The 27,194-nt window shown below is 35.4% G+C and overlaps 1 protein-coding gene across 1 annotated transcript in view; it reads right to left on the reverse strand.

Annotated features, from left to right (window-relative positions):
• Positions 1–27,194, reverse strand: part of KCNH7 (potassium voltage-gated channel subfamily H member 7) — a 542,346-nt gene that overhangs the window by 25,849 nt on the left and 489,303 nt on the right. Inside the window, exons 10-11 of the mRNA XM_053597374.1 lie at positions 5,887–6,139; positions 2,063–2,268 (exon numbers count right to left, since the gene is read on the reverse strand). Coding sequence (XP_053453349.1) covers positions 2,063–2,268; positions 5,887–6,139 — 459 coding nt within the window. The remainder of the gene's footprint in view (positions 1–2,062; positions 2,269–5,886; positions 6,140–27,194) is intronic.

The following is a 27,194-nucleotide window of genomic DNA, read 5'->3' on the forward strand; positions in this document are numbered from 1 at the left end:
TTAGGTTGCAGGCAAACAGCTTACAATACTTTGCTTAATGGTTATCTCTAAATTATAGAGCAGTCAGCTAGGATAATTCTAGTAGTTTCACCATCTGATGGGGAAATCATAGTTGTAAAAATCACTTATTAAAATATTTGATGTCATCATTTAGAGACAAAATATTCCTTTATTTGGCATGTGTTTTATGTAGCTTGGTAAAGTTAAAATAAAAAAAAAAAGTTGACTTTCAAACAACTCAAGTTTGAGCTATGGTAGGTCCACTTATTTGCAAATTTTCTTCTGCCTAAGAGAGCAAGACCCACCCAACTCTTCCTCCTCTTTCTCTGCTGTTCCTCCTCTTTCTCTGTTTGTTCCTCAGGAAAGACCTTTATGATGATCTACGTCCACTTAATGAATGGTAAATAGAGTTTCTCTTTCTTGGATTTTCCTAATAACATTTTCTGTTCTCTAGGTTACTTTACTATAAGAATAAAACATATAATATGTAAAACATTCAAAATATGTGTTAATCAACTGTTTATGTTATCAGTAGGGCTTCCATTCATTAGTAGACTAATAGTAGTTAAGCTTTCAGTGAGTCAAAAATTATATGTACATTATCGACTGTGCAGAGGTCAGTTCCCTTAACCTCCACATTGTTCAAGGGCCAACTGCAGCAATATTAAAAACTTTGTAGAATCTGTATTACTACGGAGAAAATTGTGTACACTAATTATAATTAGTGATGATACTTAAATGATAAGGTCATGATTACCAAGTTAAATTTCACAACAATAAATATAAGGTTGAAATCAATAAACACTATGCTTTGAACCCTTTAACAGTCTGTTTCTAGCTCCCCCTTCCTTCCTCTCAGATCACATATTATCAATCTCGTAAGTAAAAATGAAAGTTCCTGTTTCACTTATTTGGGTATGTACTAAATTTTTACATAAAGAAATTACCTGTTGTTTTTCAAAGCATTACTGAATTAAACCCATTATATATATTAAAAAAGCATACTCTAAATAACTGGAACCTTTTAGCCCCCTAAATATTTTGTCACTTTCCAGTGTTTTGTAAAGAAGCACTTATCTAAGCTGGTGCATCAGGATATTAAATGGCACTCCAGTGACCTTAAAAATTTCCCTTTCTCTCACAGGGCCTGGGAATGACACCAACTCCAGGGAATATTAAACCTTTTGCCTCCCCATTGACTTGGGGTCTTTTTTCCAAAGAATATATTAGCATAGAAATACACTAGCAAGTATCAAACACTAGTGTTTGATTTATGATAAAAAATTATTTAGACTTGGAGTGGTATTTGTAGATTTTGGGGTCTGGAGGAGGACATGGAGAAGGATTAACCTGGTAGTAAATTTTGGGGTACAAACACATGTTCTCTATCCACACAATAGTAGTGAGTCATAAAGACACATTTTCACAGGGGAAGAGTGAGAGGCACAGGGCTACACTCTCAAAACTCATTCTAGGTTAACATATATGTAGAATTATTTAAAATATTATTACTATTAGACCACATATTATTCATTCTACAGCACAAATGTTGAATTAATTGTAAAACCTGATAATTTACAATTCTGTGATTTGGAAATTATACATATCAAATAGGGACCTAAACTTGAAGGGTTAAATTTTCATTATTTTTGATAAGGCATTGATACCTAATGTGTATTACAAATAATAGCCATGAGAGTATTTTAATCTTTGTATAAGGGAAGATCTTTTAAGGGATTTTAAATAGCATAAAATCACCCATTTCTTACAAATAATTGGCACAATAGAAACCACAGTTATTTAAAATCAACTATGTCACGTAAGGGTCCTTAGAATCTGAAACCTAATTGACCTACTTAAAATTATTCAACATATTTGAAAGTAATTAGACTGAATTTCTTTCCCATAATTTAAACATGTCAATATTCACCTGACCCTTTTCAAATACACAGAATTGGTAAAGTTTTGCTAAAGTATTTTTCTTGGTTTTTCAGACATATATGTGCAATATAAGAGTAAAATAAAAATGTCAGAAATACAAAAATAAGCCAATAGCATATACCTTTGCACTTTCATGCCTTAGGTTGAAAGTCAACTCTAGGTTTGTTAGAAAGTGATCAGAAAACTCAGGATACATATCCAAAACCTCTAGCAAGTCTTCTCTCTGAATCTTGTGCAAGTCACAGTAAGTGAGAGCTCTGACATCTGCATTAGATTTTCCAGGTTTGGCATAAAGATGAACCATTTCTCCAAATATATCATTTTTTCCTAAAGAAGAGAAAAAAGTAAAGAAAAAAAAGAAATGGGGGAGGGAGTAAGAAACAGATTCGAAACTTAATGTTTTCCTTCTAAAAGTAAAAGGGAACCACTGACCAGTTGACCAATCTCTGAACCAAAGACTTCAAATGAAGCCAACACTTACTTGGGCAGAAAAGTTCTAGCAACTAGTTGACTGCCCCAGCCCACACTTGTTGAATGGAACTTTGCTTCTAAAGGTACTGGTCCTGGTGTAATCTTTTTCATTTTTTTGTTTTGGTTATTTGCTGAGCATCTAGACCGAAGCAAACATATCTACAGTCTGGTGTGCCCTACTTTGACAGCAAAGGGTCTTGCCATTGAGTATTTCAAAGGTACTTTCAGGTAGGTGTGTTCTGATTTTGTCAGTCTAAGAATATAGGAAAGGACAGAATCAGATTCGTGATCTTTCTGCCTCAGGATATTCTCTGGAGTGATGCGTGGCAATGGGTTATGGTAGAGCTTTCTTAACATTGAGAGGCTTGATGGAGCAATTTGAACACTTCTTGTGTCCTTTGATAACTACTTTTGAATTTGCCCTTAATGAATTTGTCCAATTGTTTAATAAATACATTTTCTCCAACATAATGTAGTCATGCTTTTCGTTATATGGCCTTTGTTCTGAAAGTCTGTCCTCCTTGTTTTCCTGCAGAACAGGGTATTCGTTCAGTGTCCTTCTGATGGGCCCTCCCCAAACCACTGCCCAGCCACATGCGACCTGCTTTTCAAGGTCTTGTTCAATGATCCAGATAAGGACAGCAACAACAGAAATGTTCACTGAGGACTTAGAGGTGTCAGGCCCTATGTTTAATGCGTAGGTGCATCATTTTATCCCTAAAATAACTTCATGAAAGAACTGTCGATTATTGTCCCAATTTTATGATTCAGAAAGACAATTAAAGGGAGGACTGATTGGGCCAAGTTTACCTCCTTCACTGAGTGAAGTGGAAGTGGGGAGAGAATAGCCAGAATCCTGTGCATTCTGACTCCAGAGTCAAAGCCCTCACACACTCTAGGCTGCATGTCTAATCTCCTCTCTGTATTTTCCCTGAATGGCCACTTAGATTTTTTTGTTTCTGACCATCAAAGCACCTATAGATTGTACCTGTGGTATATGTACTTAATAAATACAGATGAACTACCTGATGATACAACTTTTAAAGATTGTCAATGACAGTATAAAACACTACTCTGTTATATCTATCTTGAAGGTTCTGTTCCAATTTAGAAAACATTTCCTGCAAGTGTTATTTTAATTTTTGGCAGACAACTTAATGTATCTGAAACAATAAAGCTTAAATTAATAAGATAAATGCTATATTGTTTCTGTTTTAAATAAGAATAAATTGAGAGATATAAAATACTAAAATACAAGAAAAATTGACATTGGGGAGGATATATTAATTATATTTTAAATAAATAGTTACCAGTCTTTCAAAAACAGAACAAGTAATCATAATTTGTGAGGGATTTAGCAACTGACATACACAGGAATAGAGAGAGAAAAAGAAGATCTCTTTAAATGCTTCATATTGAATTTTATATAGATAGAAGGTTCTATATTCACATACACCCAATAGAACCTCTGTGACCACCCAAGGAATTGTAATAAATTAGTGAACATATAGAGGTTGTTAACATAAGGATCTAGGCCTACAGTACTGATATGTGACATGGACATGTGGTTCATGTCCAGTCTATGAAAATTAGGTCAGTGTAAGGAGGTAGTCATTGTAGGGAGGTGGTCAATTATGGAGGTTCTACTGTATTTAAAAGAAAAATCTCTGGATTAAATTAAGCATGGGCTTTGTATTTTAATTAGTTTACATGACTTTAAATGAGCAAGGAGTAAGCTAGTCCATGTGTATAGCTTAGAAATGCTCTAAAATTATTTTTTTATAAGCCACAAAGACTCATTGCCTTCCTTAAAGAAGCTAGGACTACCCAACTTGAAGATCATGAATGCAACGAAGCATGTTCCTTTTCTGGCAACATACCAGGGCAAACTGTCAAGCACAAATCTAAAACCTAACTGGATTGTGTGGTCTTCACACACTTGATCTTAGCCAAAAGGCCGAGAAACAATGGATTGTGTGGTTTTGAAATAATGTAGAATATGTGCTTATTCTTCACTTACTGAATTGAAAACTAAAATATACACCTTGATCAATTTGGGGGAATTTTAAAAGAAAATATAATCATAATAAAATTTCAAAGTTTATAGGAAATCATTCAAAACCTTCCATTCACGTGTTTGCGTTCTGTGCTATGCCATACACTGCTTCTACATAGCAGCCAGAAAAACAGACAAAAAAAAAAACAGCCAAAAAAACCCTGTTCTTTGGGAGTTAACAGTCGTATGTATGAACCTCAAAAGTCAACACACAGAAAATCATTTAATCACATGTCCATTATTTTAGTGGAGCTGGAGTTTACCCACAGAGAAAAAAAAGTTTCATAGATTCCAGGGTAGGTGTTACTGTGGGGAGAGTGAGGCTTAAATCTATCAGCTAGGTGGAAGGAGAGGAGAACTGACTGTTTCCTTGTTCTGCCCTGCTGTGCTAACATCCCAAAGAAATCCTATAAGTTCACATGGCCTACATTTATTTTAAGGGGACAGATTAAACGTAGACTTCTTTTTGCACCCAAACCCAATGAATTTATTGCTAATTTACCCCTATTCCTGGTTGTCACATTCATAGGTCTATACTGCCTAGTCAAGGACTCATATAATTCCATTTAATGGGGTACAGCAGGTAAAAGTGTACAGTGAATAAATAAAATTCATCTAAACAGAAACCCAGCTCATGATGGGGCACTGGTACACACTAGCAAGTATGTCTATAGCATATATGTTTTATTTTAAGGTGTTAAGGGGTCAAACATGAAGCTAAGAGTTTCTTTTCCCCTTCCTTCCTTCCTTCCTTCCTTCTTTCCTTCCTTCCTTTCTTCCTTCCTTCCTTCCTTCCTTTCTTCCTTCCTTTCTTCCTTCCTTTCTAACAGAGTTTCACTCTATTGCCCTGGATAGAGTGTTCTGGCATCATTATAGCTCACAGCAACTCAAACTCTTGGGCTAAGCAATTCTCTTGCCTCAGTCTCCTTAGTAGCTGGGACTATAGGTGCCAGCCGTGACATCTGGCTACTTTTTCTATTTTTAGTAGAGACGGGGTCTCCCTCTTGCTTAGGCTAGTTTCGAACTCCTGAGCACAAGTAATCCTCCCACCTTGGCTTCCCAGAGTGCTAGGCTTACAGGCATGAGCCACTGTGCCCGGCAAAGCTAAGAGCGTCTTGCATAAAAAAAGAAAATACTGACTATTTCCATATATTTGGCCTCCAATGTCTAAGTGCCTAAGAACTGAGGAGAATTATGGAAACATTTACACATCAGAGAAAAAGTGAGAAAGTCAAGAAAACATATTTTTGCAAGGTGAATTTGATTTGAATTGAATTTTAAGTAAAGCTTTCAAATTACTCACCAGTCTTAAACAGTCATCATAAATGAACAGATCTATCGTTTCCACTATCATTTTAAACTATGCACTGCAAGAGATAGTAACTGAATCTATAATAATTCAGTTATAAAATACTCACCCAGAATAGCCACCACAATGTCATCTTTCAGAATTTCGATGGAGCCTCTGGATAAGAAATAAAGAGCAGTGAGGACATCCCCACAGTGAACCAAGGTGTCTCCTGGAGGTGCATGGGTAGTCTTGAACTTCATTGCCAAAGCTCTAAGGCAACCTTTACTTGCCCCCCGAAAGGCTTTGCAATTTTGCAGCAAAGTCTGGTTGAGATGTAGACAAATGTCAGCTTGTAAGCATTCTGGGAAACCCTTTAGGACCTGGAGGAGAAAAATAAAGAGTTTCATACTACCAGAGCACTGGGTACCTTAAGTTGAAATACAGTCTATTTCTTGCTCACAGCACCACAAGTGTAGTTATTGTCATACAGTAGTTCCTACAGGGCTCTACCTCACCTACTTTAATGAATACTTGGTTTGCTAAACATGTCAGAATTTTTAACTCAAATACTTGTTCTCTGAATTAACTGCAGGCATTCAGACTCGACACAATCTGCCTCATTAAAATGTAATGCCCACTTTTCACACAGCTTCTCTTTCCCTGCATTATGCTATGTGGTATCATCCTAGGCACAGATATAATGCAATGTGACAATTAATAAGACATAACTAATGAGAGGCGGTACAACTAGAAAGACAATCAACCTTTTGAAGGAATCTCCAGTCAATTTAGATTGCCATCTCTGGAAGACATCTTAGTTATAATTAGTAAAAATGTTGATCCTAAAATAGCCATGGTATTTGTAAATGTCACACCAGAGAGCGCTCTTACCAATACAGTTAACTATATTTGGAATATGTATTTTTCAAATGCACATTATTAATACTAAATATTTTGATAAGTACTGAAAATAGGGAAAGGAAAGGAGAAGAGCAAACATACTTTACAAGTGTAGTTCAATATTCAGAAATGGAAATTGCACCAGTTTACAGTGCATGCATAAGTTTCTAAAGAGCTTCTGTTTTGACAACCTATTCAGGGGCTAATTTAAAACTTGGCAAATAGATTAAACAATAGCTTGTAACAACTGCAACTCAATTTGAATTGAATGAAATTTTATGTTATTTTTATAAAATTTTCAGTGTACAGTGGATCAAAGGCACTCAACTCTTGCTTCTCTGTGTCTTGCTATTTTGGGTGTTTTCTGTAGATTTTAATTTTTATGTTGACTTTGCCATGCCAGTACCAGTAGACTCATTTAAATTTTCTTTGGGGTGGAGGGAAAGAACATTAGATAGTGCAATTTATGGGGCAATAATGCAAGGGCAAAACTTTTGCCCTTGTTTTCTTCAATTTGATTATTATATTCTTTGGATCAACCTTGGTATGCTATCCAGTATAACTAAGAGTAAGCATGGATTATTTGTAAAGCAATTCAATGTATTTGGCCATAGAGAAACTTCAAATTAAGTCATGTTTGAATGAACTTACAATTATCACTATTTTAAATATTCGGGAAGCTACAAGGCTCCCGCTTCTGTAGGACAATTGTGTGGTGAAATTGGTCGGGCTGACTGTGGTATAATATGAAAGGATCAATAAGAGACCTATGGCACAGCAGACAAAACTTTTGTCCTTGTTTTCTTCACTGTATATAATCACCTGCAAAAATCAGTAGAGAGTGCTTTAGGAGAAAATCAATAAAATTGAATTCTGATCATGAATTTGCCACAGGTTGACTCTTGTGCAAGTCACTTCACTCATCTGTATTTCTTTGCCATAGAATGAAAACCTTCACAATTTTGAAAATAGCCATAATTTCAATAAGTTATCAATAAATAATGTGCCAATTGTCAGAAACTACTCATGCAGCCCCCTGCGGCTGTAGGGACTCATATTTTCATCTTAAAGATTCTGTAATACCTGGCTCATGTCTGAAAGAAATGAATCTCCCTCTATTATAAGTTCCTGGGCACAGCTTATCTGCAGTCTCTCCTGTCAATTGTAATTTTTAAGCTTGGCCTATGTGACTGGACTTCTGGCAGGTTCTCTGCTTGGACTGAGAACCTCTCCAATACGGTAACTTACAGCATTTGCATATTTCTGCCTCTGGGAGTTGAAGGTTGTTTTCCTACTCTTTGTTAGGACCCTCTATCAACTCATCATCTTCCATGAGACCAACTCTCTGTGTCATTGGTCTTTTCTACTGTTTAACCCATTGTATTGAATTCTTCGGCAAGTAATGTCAAATGAAACTGAGCTAAGTTTGGATACTGTTCTCCTAAATGAGGGATACATATACCCCAGTTTACTGGTCTCTACTTATAACTTTCTTTTTTTTATTTTTTATTTTTTTTTTTTTGTAGAGACAGAGTCTCACTTTATGGCCCTCAGTAGAGTGCTGTGGCCTCACACAGCTCACAGCAACCTCTAACTCCTGGGCTTAGGCGATTCTCTTGCCTCAGCCTCCCGAGTAGCTGGGACTACAGGCGCCCGCCACAACGCCCGGCTATCTACTTGTAACTTTCTTTACTGTGAAGTCCACCGTTGTGGTCTTAGCATAACTAACAAGTTACCCCATACATGCAGAGATGTATAGAGCTTTACCCCAAGTAACAAATTAGATATGCCTATCTTTCTCTTAAGGCGTAAATGGTACAAGAAGGCATTTTATATTTACATGAATAAGGGAGATATTGCTACCATTGTAGTAGTTGAAATGAGAGTAGTGAGCTTGGAGCTGTTATTTCTGGCATTTTCCCTGAAGCATCTCTGAGTAAAGCCTGGTTACAGAAGAGAAAATTGTGTGTGTGTGTGTGTGTGTGTGTGTCTGTGCATGTTGTGAGTTGTAAGACCGAGATGAAATAGAGATGGGCTTTTCCACTTCTTTGAGTGTGTTCTATGAGCTATGGAGTCAGACAGGCGTGAACCGAAGGACTAGCTCCATCATTTACTTGTTGTGACTTTGGTCAAGTTACTTAACTTTTCTGAGATTCGTTTTCTTCTTTTGTATAATCAAATTAATAATATCTACTTCATAGAGTTGTGATCACAACTAAATAGGATAATGTAAGCCATTTCATGCACAAAAGATTTTTAATATGCAATTGACTTCTGACTGCCTTTATTTTTTGGTCAGGCCTGTCTATTGTTTCTGAAGAATTGGTATGTTCTTTTTAGTTAGAGACAGAAAAGACTATTGTGTTTTCTCTTTGGTCTGCCTGGTAGGAAATTTTCTACTAAGTTTTGTGTTCTATTGCCTCTGCAGAGTTTAAATATTGTGTGTCTCTGTGTGTGTGATTTTATCATCAGTTTAAGAACTCTTTTTTCCTGCATCTCTCTTTAACTTGTTTCTTGTTTCTGTCTGGTTAAATGTTCAGGCTTACTAAATGTACCAAAGTTTTTACTCTGAGTTGCCTTAAATCCTTTTTGAAAGTATGCAGTTACTAAAATTAATTTATAATGTGTTCTCAGAAATTCAATAGTTTTGGAATCACCCACGAAGTTTAAAGGGCACTTAAGAAAATTTTCAATGTCATCAGTCCCCAGTGTCCTCAGTCCCCAGTGTTCATCCTACTAGATGGGACACACATTGCAAAGATTAACAAGTTGGAGGTGGCATAGAGCCTTTATTTTTATGTGGAGAAGATAGCTGGATGTTGGCATGAACTTGCCTAGATTAAAGAATTCTCATGTGGTGTTAGTGCTTCCTTAACATTCTTGTCAGCCACACAAATTATGCAAGTAAAATTCAATAAAGGTTAAGACTCAGTTGTTGAATTTCTTACTAGCTTAATAATTTGGATGTCCCAAATAGGGTAGCAATTTATGGTTATACCTAAGGAAAGGAATTTTAAATGGGAGAGTTAAAAGAGAGGTTAAGTGCAATGAAATACAGTTAGAAGTACATTGAAAAATGGGAAATAAGAGCTGAGTTTAAGTAGATATTTATCCATCCTCTTTATTGGTCCCAGCTATGTTGCTGTCTCTGCTTCCTACTCGTTGTACTATGTATTCCCCCCTCACCCCCCACAGCTCTGGTTCACCTGCTAAACTCCCTGAAATAGAATCTTCTCATTTTCCACTCAGTTATTGGCATTTTACCAGGCCTAGAAGATCTGGCTGTGCCAAGTGCACAAGTACAAACCAAGACACAAGCTGGTTTGGCGATTGTTACATTCATTTCCATTACACTAGACACAGCCTTCTTTTCTGTCAAGTCCTGAAACTGTAAAGGTGTATAACACCTTGCATTGTGCATCTAGAGCCATTGTTTTATTGAGTCAGTCTAATTTTAAATACCAAGAAGCATCACCAGAATCAGTTTTATGGTTTACAGCTTGGAATGGCAGTTTGCATTCTTTTAACAAATATTTATTAGGTATCTGTTATATGCCAAGCACTACGTGAAACATGAGGGCATAATGATGATTAAAGATGCTCTGAAAATATACCTTGCCTTTGAGCATTCCAAACACCAACTTAAAAAAAATTATAAGAATAGTCAGAATTCCCTACACTCCATTTTCCATGCCATATTTGGACATTTATAATGTACATTTATAATACTAATAGTTGTTCAAATGAACTCTCAAGGTAACAAGTAATTTGAAGCAAGTAAAAAGCTTTTATTTAATTTTTCTTACCCTGGTTGGTAGGAGGCTAGATTTTTAAAAGTTCTTAAAGTTTCAGAAAATTTTTTTCCAAGGCTGGTAACAATCCCTATGTTTATTAGGCTATAAGGTCACTTAACTATCTTATACCTACAAGATTAATTTCCCTTTACTTGAATTCATGTGAATAAGATTTTTGGGAACTTTAAAAGTCAAATTATAAGTTATAAATGAGAATTTTATTTTTTTTATTTTTTTTTTGTAGAGACAGGGTCTCACTTTATGGCCCTTGGTAGAGTGCCGTGGCCTCACACAGCTCACAGCAACCTCCAACTCCTGGGCTTAAGCGATTCTCTTGCCTCAGCCTCCCGAGCAGCTGGGACTACAGGCGCCTGCCACAACGCCCGGCTATTTTTTGGTTGCAGTTTGGCCGGGGCCGGGTTTGAACCCGCCACCCTCGGTATATGGGGCCGGCGGCATACCGACTGAGCCACAGGCGCCGCCCTATAAATGAGAATTTTAAAAATGAGTATGAAATGGTTTCTGAGATTGTTAAAACAAATCAACCCTATACTTCAGTTCTAGAAGACCCATAATTTAAAGATATCTGCACTTGAATGTTTATAGCAGCCCAAGTCAGAATTGCAAAGATTTGGAAACAACCCAAGTGCCCTTCAACACATGAATGGATAAATAAATTGTGGTCTATATACACCATGGAATACTATACAGGCATAAAACAGGTGGAGATTTTTGTATCTTTTGTGACAACTGAATGAATTTGGAGAATGGGAAAACAAGCATCACATGTACTCAATTCTAAATGGAAACTAGTAGATTAACAACTACCTGCCCACATGAAAGAAAACTCAATTGAAATCAATAAAGGGGGATGGGCCGAAGGGGGGTTCAGCAGGTTCTCACCCAGTGGGAACAATGCATGGGTCTACAGTATACTTCTGGGTGAAGGACACACTATAATTAGACTTTACCTTACAAATGCAAACAATGTAAGCTAATTGCATGTACCCTCATATTAATCTCAAAACAAAATAAAGTTACAAAAATAAAGACATTCAAGCACAAACAATCCAACAACAAAAGAAAATGGCATCATTAAATGAACGCTAATCTCACTTAATAAATCACCCATCACAGAGAAAAAAACAAAAATAACTATTGCACAACGGCTGTCATATATGATCAGACATTAACTCAGAAGTATTCAGACCTATGTTAAACTTCCCTAAAATGTACTTATGCTGACACAGACTTATGATATAAAATCACAACATTGTTGATAATTGTAATTACATAGTGTGTAAATTCAAATTTCCTCTGTTCTGACAGAGGAATGAATGCAAAATTTAGAAATGAATGGATGCTGACGTTCATACAAACCTGAAACTTCTGATTTAAGTTCTCATCAAAATAACATTAGTCTCATTCACTTTTTAAAGTAAATTCCTCAGTTTAAACTTAAAGATTTATACTAGTAAAACAACTTTAATATCTATTTTGTGAAGTGTGGCACAAGTGAAAAAGAAGTTGGCCCAAGCCTGTGACAGATCATAATTAAAGAAATATGTCCTGGGCTTTGGTCAGTGGAGTGTGAGCAAAGGAATATGTAGAAAAACTTCTAATTAATGAGGTTTTTTTTTTTCCTTTTTCTGATATGTCACTTTTCTATCACCTTTTAAGAAGAAAGGAGAGGTATTTATTCCCTCAATAAAATTTTGCCTGGCTGCTGATAGATAAATATTTCCAAATTAAGTTAAATATTCACAATATAATTGACAATAAATGATTACTCTTTCCTTAGAATTAAAGCACAAAATTGAATATTTCACGTTTCAAAGCCTGAATTGTACAAAACTTTCTCATGGTGAGTACACTTCCCAGATTCTATTTGAAAAAGTGTCAATAATTGAGCTTTTTTAAAAATCAAAATTCTCTCCAGACTCTTTAAATAAGGTTTTAAACCCCTGTATTTACTTTCTGAAAAAAATCAAACTGTTTTCTCCAATATTAATAGATACCTCATATAATATCCAGAGAGTATTGGAAGGTTGATCTATGTTGTAATGAATGGTTTTGGGGGAACATTCCCAAAGGCAGGCTGGATAAGGGACGTTTAGAAAGACAGTCTGAGTGTGGCAAATGGCTCCTCTAACAGATTAATCATATGGACAACTTTGGTAGCTGTGATAAGTGACATTAGGAAATTTTCTAGGGAAATTCTCTAAGTCATTAAATATACTTAAATCTTGAGAAATTAGGATTAATTAAAACACAAATTAACACTCCCCATGAAACACTAAACCTCAAGCTTGATTAGTAAATAGATAAGTAATATATTACATCTTAAGTCTCTACCCTAGATTGTAGCTTTAACATTTTATAGCATCTCCTGATTCTGATAGAATTATTGTTTTCAATGTTGTCGTTCAGCTTTTGACAAATCTTTAGCACATGTAAAATAGTAAATCTTACTTTTAGTTGTTTCTAATGTCTTAACGGGTTCTGTAATTTATAGGTCATTTCAGATTGTATTATTTCTATCATTTAGTCATCAAGAAATAGGGAGCACATACTTTTCTTGTTTCTTTGGTGATTACATAATACTGCATTTTTACCACTGATCATGATAAGAGGACTCTTTTAGTTGTTTTAACCATTGCCCTTGTCTGATGCCCAAATTGCTTCGTCATCTTCTTTCTTATTTTACCGTCACATGGCTGACAAAATAAGAAGCGATTTTATTGCATAAGGCCCTCATATCTGGCCAGATTGCTGACAAAGCAGACCATTATGGAATTAATGATTGTAGGGATATTTGTAAGCATTGGGAGAACAATTTTCTGCATGTAACTTTCCAATATTTAGCATGTGATTCATATCACCTTGGAAAAAAATATGGACAGAATGAAAGCTTTTCACATATAGACAACGTTGCAAATTCTCAACCAGTTTTGGTAATAGTAATTTTCCTTGAAAAATGAAACAGAAGCTTCCTGCTCTACATTTTCCCTTTCCTGCTCCTACAACTCTAGTTAACAGCATAGCTATAAGATTTGCTCACATGATTTCAGAAGAAAACTTAAACTTTATGCTGATCCAAGTTGTGTTAGGGCCAAGAATGGGCTGGGGTGTGGATGTGCAGGGAGAGGGAGTTTATTGCTTTTACACAGATGCCCTTGTTACCCTGGCTCTGGAGTCCTTCTGCTAATTCAGCAAGAGCCTGATTTAAAAAGGGTGCCTCAGGATTTCAGAAATGAGATCTCAGGGGAAACCATGGAACCCATTAGGGTTTCTAAGGGCAGCAGGAAGGATCTTCATCCATTTTCAGGACTTCCCCTCCTTCTCCCTGCTCAATTATTTGATAGAGCAGTGGGGGAAGGGGTGAACAGAATATAACCATAGCGAGTTCTGTAGGATGCTCTAAAGAAGTAGTTCTCCCCAGAAGGATTGATTGTGGATGACCCGAGCTTATTTACAAAGTAAGGGAAAGGGAGATATAGTCTGCCAGGTAATGAAAAGAGTGATATAAAATACCACTTTGTACTTAGAATATTACCTTGAACTTGAATCAAGTTTTATGGTTTTAAAAACATTTATCATGTGTCATATTTTAGAATCAAAAATTTTAATTGAATTTTCAACAGTATGTGAGGAATAAAGAGGAATATAGAGTGGTGATCATTTTTCAAATGTGAAAGCTGAGACAGTGCATTAAGACTCTTATTTGTGGAAGAACTAAGACTCTACACTTAGTCCAGTTTTCTTGCAACTGTTTGTGCTTGCCATACCTGTTTATTGAATTGGATTTCTAAAGTTACTAACAGAATAGCTATGGTGAGGTATAAAATATTTCCCATTCTTTTCATTTCTGATAAAGGATAGAAATCTAGCATAGATGGCCTTTTTATTCCTTCCCAAGTATTTATTCCTTAGAAATTTTAAGGCTGACAACAAAGCAATTGTTGATGGCTGCATTTTTTTTTTTTTTTTTTTAAGAAAATGAGGACAAGTGCAATGCCTATATTTGTGGCAGACTTTCTTGTTGTATGTGTGATATTCCACATTGCCAGTGCACAGGAATCAATCATTATCCAAAAAAACGACAAATCATATGGGTCTTTGATTACAAAATGCTGCCAAAGCTATTAGTTCAGTAAAATGAAGGTTATACTGAATGCCTTCTGAGGTCAGTTCTAACTGTCCAAAAGTCTTTTAGAGGAATGTGTTTCCTTGTTATGATTTTTTTTTAATTTCAAATCAATAGGAGTGCATAGAGTTTTATACTACACTGTTTTTAATACTAAGGCAAAGTTCAAGTTGTAGTTGAGCCCCTCACCCAGCAGGGCATGCTGAATACCCTCATATTGTGTGCATATAGGTGAGGTCCCACCAATTGCCCTTCCTTCTCCTAATAATCACCCAAATTTTGCAAAATAGTAGATTTTTTAAAAGAGTAAATATTCTCTTCCTCCATCTAACAAATTCCTCTCCTGTAAAATGTGTTGACTTTACCTAGCATTCTGAATGTTCCATGTACTTTTGTAACTGCCCATTTCTGCTTCTGCCTCTTGCATCATAAACCAGCTGTGTATGTTCTAAAACCTATTAATTCCAGCTATAATTGTTAGTGGAATTATGTAATTCAATCATATATAAGACATAAAAGAATGAAATTTTGTGTAAAGGAGAGCAGTACACCTTCTATATTATAAAAATATATTATATCCATATTATAAAAATAAAGCTGAATGCTTTGGAAAACATTTATAAAGGTGAACTATTAAAATTATCCTTTCTTTTTTTTTTTTTTTTGTAGAGACAGAGTCTCACTTTATGGCCCTCAGTAGAGTGCCGTGGCGTCACACAGCTCACAGCAACCTCCAACTCCTGGGCTTAAGCAATTCTCTTGCCTCAGCCTCCTGAGTAGTTGGGACTACAGGCGCCCACCACAACGCCCGGCTATTTTTTTTTTTTGGTTGCAGTTTGGCCGGGGCCGGGTTTGAACCCGCCACCCTCGGTATATGGGGCCGGCGCCTTACCGACTGAGCCACAGGCGCCGCCCACGTGAACTATTAAAATTAAATACAATTGAATTAGATGTGAGGTCTTACATGTCTGAAAATTAGATTTTCTTTTTAAAGACAGATTCTCTTCCTGTCACCCAGGCTAGAGTGCAATGATGTCATCATACCTCACTGCACCCTCAAGATCTTGGGTTCAAACAATCCTCTTGCCTCAGCCTCCCCAAAGTTAAAAATGTTAGAGTCCATGAACTTTGATTATAACCTAAAAATGTAAGACAAAATAATTTTAAAACGAACATAGAATTAGAAGTACATGGAAGTTAAGAACCATAGTCTACGATAACTTTTGGATAAAAGAAGAAATAATTTAGAATGTGATAAAATGAGAATATTTCATATCAAAACCCATGGAGGTACAGAAAACATGACTTCAGAGAAATGATATATTCTTAATGCCTTCATTTTAAAAAAGAAAGACTCAAACAACAAAAGACCGTAACACAAATGTTAAGAACTGTAGAACTATCAAAAAAATACAAAATAGAATCAATGAAGACACAAGTTCCCAAGACCTGTGGGACACTGCAAAAACAGTTCTATGAGGGAAATTTATCGCATTAGATGCCTACATCCAAAAAACAGAAAGAGAACAGTTGCACAACCTAATGAATTATCTTAAAGAAATGGAAAAGGAAGAGCAATCCAATCCCAAACTTAGCAGAGGAAAATAAATAAACAAAATTAAATCAGAAATAAATGAAATTGAAAATAAAAGAATCATTCAGGAAATTAATGAAACGAAAAGTTGGTTCTTTGAAAAGATAAATAAAATTGATAAACCATTGGCCAGATTAACCAGAAATAGAAAAGTAAAATCTTTAATAACTTCAATCAGAAACAAAAAGGGGAAAATAACAACTGGTTCCACAGAGATACAAGAGATTATTTCTGACTAGAACCAAAAACTTTATGCCTAGAAAATTGATAATGTGAATGAAATGGACCAATACCTGGAATCTCACCATTTTCCTACACTTAATCAGGAAGAAATAGATCTCTTGAACAGACCAACCTCTGCACTGAGGTTACAGAAACAATAAAAAAACTTCCAAGAAAAAAAAAAAAAGCCCAGGACCAGATGGATTCACATCAGAATTCTATCAAACCTTCAAAGATGAGCTTGCACCTATATTGCAGAACCTATTCCAAAACATTGAGAAGGAAGGAAGCTTTCCCAATACATTCTATGAAGCAAACATCACCTTGATTCCAAAACCAGGAAAGGACCCAACTAAAAAGGATAACTACAGAACAATTTTACTAATGAATATTGATGCAAAAATTTTTACTCAACAAAATCTTAGCTAATAGATTGTAGCTACATTAAAAAAATTAAACATCATGATCAAGTAGGCTTTTCCAAGGGATGCAAGGCTGGTTTAATACATGCAAATCCATAAATGTAATACACCGTATCAATAGAAGCAAAAACAAAGACCATATGATCCTCTAAATAGATGCAGAAAAAGCATTTGATAAAATTAAGCTCCCTTTTCTAATTACAACACTTAAGAACATGGGCACAGATGGCACATTTCATAAATTGATCAAAGCCATCTATGACAAACCCATAACTAATAATATACTGAATGGAGTAAGACTGAAAGCTTTTCCACTTAGAACTGGAACCAGACAAGGTTGTCCTCTATCACCACTACTATTCACCATAGTGCTGGAAGTTCTAGTCAATACAATCAGGCAAGAAAAGGAAATAAAGGGCATCCAAATGGGGGCAGAGGGAGTCAAACTCTCACTTTTTGCCAATGATATGATCTTATACTTAGAGAACACTAAAGACACAACCACAAGACTCCCAGAAGTAATAAAAAAAATACAGTAATATCTCAGGATACAACATCCACATCCACAAATCAGTAGTCATTGTATATGCCAATAACAACTAAGTTGAGAAGCAAATCAAGGACACAATTCCTTTTATAGTAGCTTTAAAGAAAATGAAATACTTAGGAATATACCTAACAAAAGAGGTGAAAGATATTTTCAAAGAGAATTATGAAACTCTAAAAAAAAGAAACTGCAGGGCGGTGCCTGTGGCTCAAGGAGTAGGGCGCTGGTCCCATATGCCGGAGGTGGTAGGTTCAAACTCAGCCCCGGCCCCCCCCCCAAAAAAAAAGAAATTGCAGAAGACACTAACAAATGGAAGAACATACCATACTCTTGGCTGGGAAGAATCAACATTGTCAAAATGTCTATTCTACCCAAAGCAATCTACAGATTCAAGCAATCCCCACTGAAGTGAGTATGTTCATATTTTGAAGAACTGAAAAAAATAGTACTTTGTTTTGTATCAAACCAGAAAAAAAACCTGTATAGTTAAGGCTATTCTTAGTAATAAAAACAGAGCTGGAGACATCAGCCTACCAGACTTCAGGCTATATTACAAATCCATGGTAATCCAATCAGCATGATATTGGCACAAAAATAGAGACATAGACATATGGAACAGAGTAGGAAACCAAGAGTTGAAACCAGTCTCTACTTGCCATCTAATCTTTGATAAACCTAAGAAAAGCATACAATGGGGAAAAGAATCCTCATTTAACAAATGGTGCTGGAAAAGCTGGATGACCACATGAAAAAGGCTAAAACTTGATCCACACCTTTCACCACTGACAAAAGTTGACTCAAGATGGATAAAAGACTTAAATATAAGACACAAAACAATAACAATCTTGGAATAAAGTGTGGGGAAAACTCTTGATGATGCTGGACTGGGGAAAGATTTTATGAAAAAGACCAGTGGCCGTCGCAACAACAACAAAAATTAACAAATGGGACTTAAAAAGCTTCTGCACAGCTAAGAACATAACAAATAAAGCAAAAAGACAACCTTCAGAATGGGAAAAGATAATTTGCAGGGTATGAATCCGACAAAGGGTTGATAACTAGAATCTACAGAGAACTCAAATTAAGCAACAAAAAAAGAGTAAACAATCCCATCTACAAGAGAGCAAGAGATAGGAACAGACCCTTCTCTGATAAAGACAAACAAAAGGCTAACAAACATTTGGAAAAATGCTCATCTTCCTTATTCATCAGAGAAATGCAAATCAAAACCACATTGAGATATCACCTATACTCCAGTGAGAATAACCCATATCAAGAAGTCTCAGAGCTGCAGATGCTGGTGTGGATATAGAGAGAAGGGAACACTTTTACACCACTGGTGGGACTGAAAACTAATGCAGCCTTTTTGGAAGAAAGTATGGAGAATTCGCAAAGAACTCAAATTAGACTTCCCATTTTATCCTGCAATCTAGGCTTCTACCCAGAAGAAAAAAAAATCATTTTATCATAAGAACATTTGCACTAGACTGTTTATTGCAGCTTAATTTATAATTGTCAAAATGTGGAAACAACCTAAATGCCCACAAACCCAGGAATGGATCAACAAGCTGTGGTAATAAGTATACCATGGAATAATAGGCAATTATTAAAAAAGATAGAGACTTTACATTTTTTGTATTAACCTGGATGGAAGTGGAACACATTCTTCTTAGTAAAGCATCACAAGAATGGAGAACCAAGAATCCAATGTATTCAATTCTAATATGAAGGCTATAGATGCTCTAATATAAGGTGGGGTGGGGGAAGGGAAGAGGGGAGGGGTAGAGGGGAGGTGGGAGCTGAATGGGGGGGTCATGGTGTATGGCACACTTCTTGGGGGTAAGATACAATTGTAAGAGGGACTTTACTTAACAAATGCAATCAGTGTAACCTATACCTTCAATGAACCCCAAACAATAAAAATAATCTGAATATAAGCTGCCAAATTTCAAAAAAAAAAAAAAATAATAAAAGAGAATCAATGAAGGCACTTGCTGAAAATGAATAGTAGGAATCACAAATAAATATAAGACATAATTCCTTAAAAAATGAATAAAGTATATACATCTTTTGAAGTTCTGCTGAAGGAAAGAAGATAAGGAGAGAAAAATATACAAATTTAGGAATGCGAAAGGAGGTGTACAAACTGATACAGAAAATACCAAATGTCTTATAGGAGAAACCTATGCGCAATTCTGTAAAAATTTGGAAAGCCTAGGTTAAATGGATGAATGCTTGAGAAAATAGAAATTACTAATAGTGACCAAGGAAGAAATAAAATTAAAAATTACCATAGTAAAAAGGTATTTAAAAGCCTAATACTAAAACTACCAGGAACAGATGGCTTTCCAACTGATTACTTCTAAACATTTAAAGAGCATATAACCATAGACCAATATTAATATAAAATAGAAGTGAAATTTTAAATAATTGACTAACCAATAAAATCAACAACCTATCAAAAATAATCTATCACCAACTAGAATTTATTTTAGGTATGCAAAGATATTTTAGAAGTCTTAATCTTAATGGTGGAGACATTTTCATTAAAATCGGCTATTATTGTTCAGAACTGTTTTGGGGATTTTATTGAAATAAAAAAATAGTTATTACAAAAAGGAAATGGCTTTTTCTCTTTTTGCTGATATGATTATATACTGAGAATACCCAAGAGTGAATCCTCAAGAAAACCCTCCCGCACACCAAACGAACCAAAACAAACTAAATTGAACCAAACCAAAGATAAAGATTTATCAGAATTTATTCAAGTGGTAGATAGAATATAAATAGTTTTACTCTATATTATCTATTAAATAGCTAAAAATGGAAACGTATAATATTTTTCACTTGAATAGGTTTTATAAAATTAATAAATAAATTTAACAATAAAGGTAAAAATTTCTAAGAAGAAAATTATGGATTTTATTGAAGGGGATCTTATTTTTTAAGATATAAACAAGTGGTTCCTTTGGCTTCATATTAGAATAGACAGAAAAATACTGACATTCAGACTTTTATATAAGCAATTCTGATTTAACTGTTGTAGGGTGGGTCTAATGTACAGAAATTTGTTTAAAATATTTTAGGCAATTTTAACGTGCGGCAAGGATGAGAACTTGATACTGAAATTCGAAAGTTATGGTAAAAATTAATACAAAATTTATAGAAACAGAAAGGGAAGAACAGGATAATCCATTCTCTGTCTTTCTTAAGGAATATCAGCAAAGAAAAGTGACCAGCTGATGACAAGCATTAATGATGTGCTACTGGCAGACACACCGAGGACATTTGCTAGTGGAGTAGCTCCCATTGCGGGGCATTTGCAGCAGGATGTATCTTGTCTAAATTGCTATGGCAATCAAATTTTCCTGGAACATGTCATATAAGCTATGTAACATCCAAAGTGTCTGCTTAAGTGTTAGATCATCATATGTGGTATATACCGTTTAGGGACTGCCCTAAATAAATCTGAGCCAGAATTCCTACTAACATGGCAAGGGAGGATCTCCATGTTTATGCCTCATGATAATTATGTTCTTGAAATTATTAAATATTAAATCTTGATAGCAGTTATGACTTCTCATTCTTGTGGGACAAATTTGATAATCTGATCTTTGTGTTATCTCAAAATCTCACCATAGAGTATGGCATATTTGAATTAAAATAGCATATATTTTATATGGAAAAACAAATGCTCTTAAATAGTATTTTTCTTTAAATAAGATTAGTAAGGGTGGGCCTATTTTATCAGATATTAAAAAGTGCTATAATGCCACCAAACACAAACCATTCTTATATTACCACAGAATGGACAAACACCACAGGAGCACACTGGACAGTCCAGAGAAGTATCCAAATTGTATTTGACAAGCTAATGGGTAACTTAGGTGGTATTTTAATTACATGACAAAATAATGGCTTATTTAGTAAATTCTACCATACTATTTTATACTCATGTGAAGAAAAAATAGATTTCAAATAGATTATGGAATTTTTCTTCTAATCATGTAAAAAAGTTATAAAAAAATCTAGAAAGCTTTATCTTAGCCAATGGTTCACTAGGACCTTTTTAAAACAGGAAAAGTTCTCTGAATTATATAATAAAAGTTGATTATATGACCATATTTAAGGAAGACAAAGACCTTTTAAACAAAACCAACATATTGCAAAGATATTAGGAACAAAAAGCAATTAAGATGGCAGATGAAGTATAATGTCTGTAATTTATAAAGATAATAAATACAATAATAAAGTAATAAGAGAAAGATAATTGAAAGTATGCAAAAATGCCATGAGTGGGCAATTCATTGAAGAAAAATATCCAAATGACACTATATGTGTGTGAAAGAAAAGGCTGCTTAAGTTCAAAAGTAGCTAGGACAATGTAATTAGAGAAACAACAAACTCTCACATATCCATTAAACTGGACAAAATTAAATAGAACCATAACACCCACTGCTAGTAAAGAGAAAGGAATGGAGTAACAACATTGTTGGTAGAAATGTGAATTATAAATATTTTTGATAAATAATCTTGCAATATTATTAAAATTTAAAAGTACACATCATCTTTAACTTGGAAATTTTTTATCTGGAAATTATTCATAAAAATAAAAGTATCAGTAAGAAACATATTTGTAAGGAGGTTTATTGTAGTATTGTTTGAAGTGGCATGAAATTAGAAACAATGAAAGCTCATCAGTGAGAGAAAAGCCTATTATTATACATATTATATGTAGCTATGTACTTTTATGTGTAGTATAATAATAGTATATGAAGTAAATTACTATAGCATGTTATATGGCATCAAAAGGAATGAATTAGAGTTGTATTAGCCAAGTAGGAGGTATTTTACATGATAACCAGTGAGCAACATCAGTTGTAGAAAATTTAGTGTTATTTTTATAAATTAATTTTTGCAACTACAGTAGAACATCTGTAAGTTGACCCCCCCAAAGGGCTATAACAAAATGGTCAACCGATGGAGGTGGTCAACATAAGGAACTAGGCCTACTGTGCTGTACGTACATCTGGTGCCTGTCCAGCCTATGAAAATTAGGTCAAATTAAGGAGGTGGTCGATATAGGAAGGTGGTCAATTGTGGCAGTTCTACCGTAAATGTGCACGGGTGTGTATCTGTATAAATATGTGCGTGTGTGTGTGCATACATGCAATATGAGTAAAATTATATTAGCATTGAGAAAGATGTGGCAGTTTATACATACAGATAATGGATAATGAGATAAGTAAAGTAGTGATGTGGAAAGGAAAGATAGGAATGGAGAAGTAAATTGAAGTGTAAAAATATCTTTTAAAAATCTTAAAAACATTGCACTGAAAGTGTCTGTCATAAAGCACATGTGATTTTATTTATGCAAATTTTTTGCATGTGAGAAAGAAAAGAAATTTTTTTATCTGAGGATTGAGAGCCCCTTTAAATTAGCAGGCCCAGAGAGGCAATGAGATGTGAGAGCATTCACAGGTCACTCCCTGACCCCTGAGCTAAGTAATTGTTTGCTACATAGACTCCAGATTGTCATCTCCAATAGCTATAAATTAACCCGACAATGCCATACACTGGTTGCTGTAACTCATGCCCTATAGTTCCATAACGCATAGCCAATCACTACTCGGTGTCATTTCTGGAAACCTCTCCTTACCCTTTTTCTAAGGAAAACCTTGATCCTCTCCGGTGTTCTCTAGAGCACGTCCCAGTGTTTCCGGAGCTTCACAGTTCACAACCTTGTTCTAGTAAACTCCCTATGTTAGTTTTGCTTCAGTTTCTTTCTTAGGTTGACATATCTATAATAACTGCATCACTACAGAAGATAGTTCCAAGCCTAAAAAATATTCTTATCAGGCTATGATAACTCTAAGAAGTGAAAAAGAATATATAAATGATATTCAACCACTGTGGTTATTTACTAAGATGCTATTACATTTGAGGGTTATTTCTGAGTGAAAAGATACATGGTAATTTTTAATTACCTTTAAATAATTTTTTATATACTGCTTGATAATCTACAATGATTCTATAATTTAAATGTGAAAAGGTTAGGTCCTTCAACTTTCCTTCAGTGATTGCTCAAATCATCTGTTTTCCTCTTTAAGAATGGCCAATATAAATGTCATCATCTCATTAGAACTACTGACTAGTGCTTAATAAGACATATTTTAAGAGACATTTATCGGTCCCAATTCTGGGTGTCTTAATGAGTGAGAATGAATGAAAGGGGAACATAGCAAAGTACTGACTTAAAATTCCATTTAAAGTTATTCTCATGTTTAAGAATGACAGGACACACATGATCTGTAACCACAGTCCTGTCAGTACATGTGAGAGAAGGCATCCCCTGTTTTTCTCTTCTCGATCCTATTATTCCCATGTTTCCATTCAGCCTTAACTCCAAGAAAGTCTCTATCTCTGATTATTTCACTCCATGCCGTGCTGTATACTTTCCTTTCTTTTCTTTTCTTTTTTACATTTTTTGGCTGGGGCCAAGTTTGAACCCGCCACCTCTGGTATATGGGGCCAGCGCCCTACTCCTTTGAGCCATAGGCACTGCCCTACTTTCCTTTCTTTTTTAGCAGTCCTGCTTATGAAATTTTGCAGCATATAGAAGTTTTCCTGGCATCATACCCCACTTTGTTTTCAGATACCCTGTCAAAGGGAATTGCTTTATTATAATGCTGTGATCTCCGTGCTGATGTTATCTGTTACATTTTAAGAATCGCTGATATATAAAGCAGATGAAATTAGTTAGACCCTGGGCTAAAGACCTCTTCTTGGAAAACACTGCTAAGACCTCACTGTCTAGTGTCTTGTGACTTACAGTACACTAAATGATGGCTAGAGATTTACCTCTCTGACTCAAATAAAAGACTTCTACCTATGTGGAATGAGCCTGGCTTCTCTTCCCACTGTGGTAGGTGTTCTGAACTACACACGTGTTTTAGTCTTGTGTGGGTTGCAGAGCATATTGATATAAGATTAACAGCAGGGAGGGTAGAATGAACCACAGCATACATGGAAATGATTTAGCATAGCTTTGGAGTGTTAATATATCATCAGTGGTGGTGGACCCCTCTGCAAGAAAGGTTCTTACCAGATATCCCTAGGTGAGTGTGGAGTTCTGGGGGAGTGGCTTACCTGGCCAATAGGAGCCTAGGATGCAAAATAAAAGAGGTTCTTTAGGATATATCTGACATGGAAAACGTGATGATTATTTATTTTTCCATCTACATTCATCCACATGGACAGCATTATGTCTAAACTAGAAAAACAAAATGTGTCTAAATGTTTTGAGCTACTGCTGCTTTAAGGCTATATGATAATTTGGGTGGAAGAACTCTTTCTGCTTATTTTCACCTTTAAAAGGAACAGCTAATAAATCTGACACATTGGGTGGAACATTTACATATCCATGTATAATACAAATTCCTTCCCCACTGGTTATGTTTTCCAATGAAAAAAATTGGACTTTTATTTCAGGGGAATTTGCAGATAGTTTGATTCCATTGTGTTCAAGAAATGTCAAGTTACTCTAGTATTTGAATTAAAAGAGACTTAAAATCATATTTCCAAAGAATATTTGGTAACTGAACTTTGGAGATTTCTATTTTTTATTATTGGCTTAACCTGTGTTGATTATTAGATGATCTGAAACCGAATTGAGGTAGGATTATTCCTGTGCTCCTACCATTCCAAAGAAAGTATTTGTAACATACATAAAAACTGCACTCTAGTTCTGTTCAAATAGGACCATTATTCAAGGAATTAGAAAACAACTTGAGCCATAATTTCCACCTGGCAAGAGAAACATTACTAACAATAAGTGGAGAAACTGAAGTGCAGAAGTTGTTCACCACTTAATAGTGGTGTTCCTGTGGACTGTTTGTGATAGGCAGAGCCCCGGGGCCGGTTGTCATTATTTCTCTGTGTTCTGGAATGGCTCTAAGTCAGACCCCACCATTGAAGAACTCACTTTGCATAGAAGCAGCATGATGCTTTCTTAATGATGGTTGGAGACCAGGATGAAGTGACCATCATCACTTGTGAAAGGATGAGCACGTACCATTTGTGACCTGAAAATACCAGACGCCTATCTTAAACTTCATATTGTTCATGTCAGGGGCATCAGATGGTTTATTGTTCTCCGTGGAATTTTGAAGAAATTTAGAGCAAGTAGCCTAGGAAGGGGAGGTGTAATTTGTCCTTCCTTATGTACCTATTGTTTAGGGACTGGCTATCATAGATGATCATGACAAGTCTGTGTGACAAGTCTCTGTGTTAAAAACTTCCTGCTAGTGAAAAATTTTACTACCTACCCAGTTTCTGCAGAGCCAGGCAATTCCTGTTAACTTATCAACATTCGGATGAAAACATCCTTTCAAGTGTATTGTACAAAACTGTTACTTGAATTCAACTCCTAAATGGTAGCTAGGTATTTATAGAAAACCAAAATGTGTCACCAATCCTGCAGGTCATTATCACTTAAATGAAGGGTTTTTCCAATATCTATTCCCCTTTTGAATGTGTGGAGGAATAGCCAGCTATGACAGCACCATATTTCTTAACTTTCAGGATGGCTGTATGATATGCTGATCAAAGTTTTCTCACTGATCATATTTATCAACTTCAGTAAATAAAGGATCATTAGGAAAAGGTAAAGGCATTAAAAACAACATGGAGAAGGCAAGTTATACTCTTTTGTAGATTTTACTTTTATATTTCTGATGGGATTTATTGTCACAGGATTATTTTTCTCTGAGTGGCTAAACTGAATATTCTGAAAGAGCTCGCTATTGTATTTTACTATGGTGTATTAAAATACTTCATGAACTAATATGAAGGTCTGGCACACATGAAGTTACTTAAGTGGTGTAGAGAATGGGCATAATGAAGTGTTTGATGGGGTATTGTTAGACTGTGGATGTAGAGATGTTGGTGTTAGTAATAGAGGCTATTCTGACAGATAACAGAGAACTAGAAACAGCTGTGCAAGTAAAGGAAGTGAAATTTTCATTAAGATACTCCTTAGCACATTAGCTCCAGGAAACAAGCATTTCTATTAAACAGTATACTATTCTTTCTTTAAAAAAAATTTTTTTTAAGAGACAGAGTCTTGCCCAGGCTGGAGTGCAGTAGCATGGTTGTAGGGCACGGTCATAGCTCCCTATATCCTAAAACTTCCTAGCTCAAGAAATCCTCCTGCCCCAACCTCCTGAGTTGTTTTTTAGAGACAGGGTCTCTAAAATTGTTTTTTAACCTCTAAAATTCAATTTCAACGTCTAAAATTGTTTTTTAGAGACAGGGTCTTGGTATGTTGCCTAGGCTGGCCTTGAACTCCTGGCCTCAAGCAATCCTCTCACTTCAGCCTCCTGAGTAGTTGGGATTACAAGCTACCATTCTTTATTATTCTGTTTTCCAGTTTGGCTTTTTTCATGGGTCTATTACAAGAGTATGCTGTGTCATTCAGACTCTCACTGTGACTCCAAGTATTTTTAGCCTATTAATCTGATCTTCTTGATTGAAATGTCCAAAAATTTTCTTCTTTGGCTCCACTCCTATCCTACACCTCCTCCTTTCTCAAGAATTAAGCAACTCCCTGCTTTATCTAAAGACTGGGCCATGTAATGCAAGTGCTGTCAAGTTTTCTCCTTTATTCTGCAAGGCTAATATCTTCACCCTTTCACTCTTCTTTCTTACCTGTCATTAAAACTTACTGATCCATTCCAGCAAGGAATATATACCTTTTCCTACGCTCTTATTCCAATTACTTTCAATATTTATCTCTAAAAATTTCCTCC

The sequence above is a fragment of the Nycticebus coucang genome, chromosome 7 (assembly GCF_027406575.1).
Source record: "Nycticebus coucang isolate mNycCou1 chromosome 7, mNycCou1.pri, whole genome shotgun sequence".
NCBI lineage: Eukaryota > Metazoa > Chordata > Mammalia > Primates > Lorisidae > Nycticebus > Nycticebus coucang.